Source organism: Bombina bombina, chromosome 7 (assembly GCF_027579735.1).
Source record: "Bombina bombina isolate aBomBom1 chromosome 7, aBomBom1.pri, whole genome shotgun sequence".
Classification (NCBI taxonomy): domain Eukaryota; kingdom Metazoa; phylum Chordata; class Amphibia; order Anura; family Bombinatoridae; genus Bombina; species Bombina bombina.
The window spans coordinates 622,009,254-622,014,549 of record NC_069505.1 but is presented as its reverse complement, the minus strand read 5'-3'; the positions used below and the strand labels follow the sequence as shown (position 1 = coordinate 622,014,549).

At 40.7% G+C, this 5,296-nt stretch overlaps 1 protein-coding gene across 1 annotated transcript in view; it reads right to left on the bottom strand.

The window, feature by feature from the left end:
* Positions 1-4,962, bottom strand: part of LOC128636747 (indolethylamine N-methyltransferase-like) — a 14,386-nt gene extending 9,424 nt beyond the window's left edge. The window contains exon 1 of the mRNA XM_053689729.1: positions 4,761-4,962. Within this exon, the coding sequence (XP_053545704.1) occupies positions 4,761-4,962 (202 nt within the window). The remainder of the gene's footprint in view (positions 1-4,760) is intronic.
* Between the last annotated feature and the right edge of the window lie 334 nt (positions 4,963-5,296).

Genomic DNA, 5,296 nt, shown 5'->3' with positions numbered 1-5,296 from the left:
CTTCCCGCTAGGCCATGCAATAGGGCCGTTCAGTTCTGGTCTCTCTTGAGAAGAGAGATTTATCTGCATTTCCATTCATATAATGTAACATCAGTGGCTTACATCAATCATCAAGTGGGAACTCGCAGTCCCCTGGTAATGAGGGAGGTTTCCAGAATTCTGACTAGGTCATAGAGCAATTCCTGTATAATTTCTGAAGTTCATATTGCAGGGGTCAGCAATTGGGAAGCAGACTTTCTCAGTCACCAATCCCTTCATCCAGGGAAATGGTCTCTTCATGTGGATGTCTTCTGTCGGATTGTAGACCTGATGGGTCTTCCAGAAGGAGATCTGAAGGTTTATCGCTTGAATAACAAGCTCCCTATATACTTTGCAAGGTCCAGGAATCCTCAGGTGGCGTTTTTGGATGCTCTAGTATCTCCTTGGTTGTTTTGTCTGGCCTTCATTTTTCCTCTTTTTGTTACCAAGGGTAATAGCCAGGATCAAGCAGGAGGTATCATCAGTAGTTCTGATTGCTGCAGCTTGGCCTTGCAGGATTTGGTTTGCAGATCTAGTGCAGATTTTCAATTGTCTTTTATGGCCTCTTCCTCTGCATCATGACCTTCTGTATCAAGGTCCATTTTTTCATCAGGATCTAACTTCTCCAAACATAATGGCTTGGATATTGAACGTTTAGCTTTAAGGCAGAGAGGTTTTTCTGATTCTGTTTATTAGATGGTTCACTAAAGGGGCAGCTTTCTGCTCTTTATGTTTTGTTTCATAAGGAAATTCCTGACTTTCAGGCTGTTTATCAGGCTCTGATTAGAATTAAGCCAATTATTCATTTAGTTTCTCCTTCTTTTAATCTTAATATGGTTTTGAGGTTTCTTTAGACTCCTCTGTTTGAGCCAATGCATGGTTTGGACCTTCAGCTTTTATCATGGAAGGTTCTTTTTCTTCTAGCTATTTCCTTGGCTAGAAGGGTGTCTAAGGTTTCAACTTTGTCAATGACACCTCCTTTTTTGATTTTGCATCAAGATAAGGCTGATTTTCCCACTAGCTATTCTTTTCTTCCCAAGGTGTTATCTATAGATACTCTTAATCAGGAAATTGTGGTTTCTAAAAATTCTAATGAGCATCTTCCCCACAACTTGGATGTTTTAGAACTCTCACACATTATGTAGAAGCCACAAAGGATTTCAGATTTTTTTCTTCTATTTTTGTTCATTTTCTTGGGCCTCACAAAGTCAGAAAGCTACAGCTGTTAATAACAGCTTAGCTTAAAGCTTTAATTCCCAAGGCTTATTTGGTCATGGGAAACTCCCCCTCAGTGCATTACCGTTTATTCCACTAGAGCAGTTGCTACTTCTTGGGCCTTTTGTAATGAAGCTTCTATTCATCACATTTGTAAGACGCTATTTGTTCTTCTTTACACACTTTTTCAAAGATTTTTAACTTTGATGTTTATACTTTTTCCGAGGCTGCCTTTAGCAGGAAAGTTTTGTGGGCTGTAGTGTCTGAATATTTATGTCCTCTGCCTTTTTTGTTTGTCCCCTATATTTTATGGTGGTCTCTTGGACTCCACTACTTGGGTTTTGATTCCCACATGTGATAATTCATGGACTCTCTCACCATCTGATGAAAGAAAACAAAATGATTGCTTACCTAATAAATTCAATTCTTTTATAATGTCCACAAGCCCTTTGTTTTTGTTCAAGTGGCAGTAGTACTTGTTTTGCACTTTTTTGCCCCACTTTATCTTTCATGTTTTTCTCATTTTCCTCATCTACTTAGCTATAAATATGACTTAGGTTTATAGGAATTGATAAGGCTTTAAAGCTCTGGTCTGTTGAGATGCCTTCTCCTTGTGGACTCTCACCATCATGCGACAAATGCATTTATCAGATAAGCATATATTTTGTTTATTGCACTAAATAAGGGGCTGAGGCAGAATTAGGGAGTGAAGCACTTGTGTTTGTTAGTTAGAAGACCATGTGGTGTAAGACAATTAGAGGCAGAGCTATGCTGTTTGTGACTCTTATTTATGTGCTATTTAGAGAACATTTTACTACTGAGGACGGGTTAGGAAGTTTTAGGAAGGAGAGATCCAGTTGTTGTTAATTTGAAGCTCAGTGGCCATTGTATTTTAGGGAGCACAGACAGAGATTTGCTGGAGATAGAGATCCAGTTATTGAGGAATGATTTATAGGGGTGTAATTGAGGTTGACAGAGGGATATAGGGTGCTGATTTATACAGCATTCAGGCACATCATTTGCCTATTGAGATCAGGCAATAAGGTCACGCCCTCTCACATATATGGGAGGAGCATCTGAGAGCTGTCTCTGACATAACCAAAGGAAGCCAAAACACAGATAGCAGATACCCATGACCCTGTATCCAGATGCTGGAATCATTTGATAGTAATTCTAGAGAGAGGATGTTTTCCCTTTATAAACATTCAATTCACATTTTACCTAAGTGTTTTTAGTGTAGTAAATAGAAGTAAAAGATTTGATTTTACCATATTTTTTTAAGTTGAGCTCTTGTCTAAAAACATTTATTAACTTGCATTATCATTACATAATTCTGTGCTGTATTACCATGTATACCAATGATTATATATTTACTGAAGCCTTTACTGTAGCACTTTACAGATTGATTATGATGATGATATCAATATTTCAGCTATATATATATAAAAAACACGGAAGGGAACTGCACTCCTAGACCGGACCGGGTACACATCCCATGACCAGGCAACATGCTCAGCCCTGGGTGCTCAGTCGCACTCACAAGAAGCTGTGCTGTCCCCAGAGTCAAAGGCAGTTAACCCCAGACAGGTCTGGGTGCAAGAACCATAGGGAAAATTACAAAACAAACTAATACAACACACAGAGAAAACACTGCACTCACTAGCAAGCTCTCAGCTAAGATTAAAAGCAAAAATGGAAAGGTGAGTTACCGCATCTGGCCAAATGGGACAAGCCCAGGTACCATGTCAAGGTCCTTTCCAAAAACCTGGGACCCTAAAACAGCCACACAATGCAAACTCTCAATCCAAACAAACTGGGAACAAGTGAAGGGTGCACAGGCTTACGTAATCACCCCAGTCATATACAAAACACTGAAGGGGACTACACTCCTAGGCCAGACCGGGTACACATCCCATGACCCTGCAACATGCTCAGCCCTGGGTGCTCAGTGGCACTCACAAGAAGCTGTGCTGTCCCTAGAGTCCCAGGCAGTTAACCCCAGACAGGTCTGGGTGCAAGAACCATAGGGGAAATTACAAAACAAATGAATACAACACACAGAGAAACCCTGCACTCACTAGCAAGCTCTCAGCTAAGATTAAAAGCAAAAATGGAAAGGTTAGTTAACGCATCTGGCCAAATGGGACAAGCCCAGGTACCATGTCAAGGTCCTTTCCAAAAACCTGGGACCCTAAAACAGCCACACAATGCAAGCTCTCAATCCAAAAAAACTGGGAACAAGTGAAGGGTGCACAGGCTTATGTAATCACCCCAGTCATATACAAAACACGGAAGGGGACTGCACTCCTAGACCGGACCGGGTACACATCCGATGACCCTGCAACATGCTCAGCCCTGGGTACTCAGTTGCACTCACAAGAAGCTGTGCTGTCCCCAGAGTCACAGGCAGTTAACCCCAGACAGGTCTGGGTGCAAGAACCGTAGGGGAAATTACAAAATAAATTAATACAACACACAGAGAAAACCCTGCACTCACCAGCAAGCTCTCAGCTAAGATTAAAAGCAAAAATGGAAAGGTGAGTTACCGCATCTGGCCAAATGGGACAAGCCCAGGTACCACATCAAGGTCCTTTCCAAAAACCTGGGACCCTAAACCAGCCACACAATGCAAGCTCTCAATCCAAACAAACTGGGAACAAGTGAAGGGTGCACAGGCTTATGTAATCATTCCAGCCATATTCAAAACACAGAAGGGGACTGCACTCCTAGACTGGACCAGGTACACATCCCATGACCCTGCAACATGCTCAGCCCTGGGTGCTTAGTCGCACTCACAAGAAGCTGTGCTGTCCCCAGAGTCACAGGCAGTTAACCCCAGACAGGTCTGGGTGCAAGAACCATAGGGTAAATTACAAAACAAACTAATACAACACACAGAGAAAACCCTGCACTCACTAGCAAGCTCTCAGCTAAGATTAAAAGCAAAAATGGAAAGGTTAGTTACCGCATCTGGCCAAATGGGACAAGCCCAGGTACCACGTCAAGGTCCTTTCCAAAAACCTGGGACCCTAAAACAGCCACACAATGCAAGCTCTCAATAAAAAAAAACTGGGAACAAGTGAAGGGGGCACAGGCTTATGTAATCACCCCAGTCATATACAAAACACGGAAGGGGACTGCACTCCTAGACCGGACTGGGTACACATCCCATGATCCTGCAACATGCTCAGCCCTGGGTGCTCTGTGGCACTCACAAGAAGCTGTGCTGTCCCCAGAGTCACAGGCAGTTAACCCCAGACAGGTCTGGGTGCAAGAACCATAGGGGAAATTGCAAAACAAATTAATAAAACAAATTAATACAACCTTTGCAATTCTGCTGAACGCTTGCTAGTGAGTGCAGGGTTTTCTCTCTGTGTTATATATATATATATATATATATATATATATATATATATATATATATAAAAGAAAGAAACAGGGCGCAACCCCTCTAAGTGTAATATGTTAAATAAAACAAGAAATTTATTACATCTCACAAATGCACACTCATGTATATAGTAGCTTACCTGTGGACATCACATTGTTCAATAGTCTCAATGGTAATAAAGCTGATTCTTCAAAAAGTTCATCATGAGAATTATGTGAAAAATAAGTGTCAGAGAGAAGCCTGGGATTAAACTCTTCCATCAGATAATGCTTCAGAGAGCTGGAATCTGAGCTTGACTCGATCCTTGTGATTAGAGAGCTGGGATCTGAGCTTGACTCCATCCTTGCGATCAGAGGGTAAAGATTACTCACTCTCAGCTGCACCTGAGTTTTATACTATATATTTTTGTTTAATCACACTAGATTAATATCATAGGAGTATAGTAAATATCATAGGAGTATAGTAAACATTGCATGAGGTGACTCATGGTCATTGGTCATCATAAGACAGGTATTAGGTTAATTTCTCAAGCATAGACAACTTGTGATTAGCTGTGTACTACATAATAATCTGAAAAATATTTGTATATGATAATGTTTATTATATTGTTAAAATTATTAATATATTATATTTTAATACTACAGATTTAACTATTTTAGAACCATGTAATTGTGA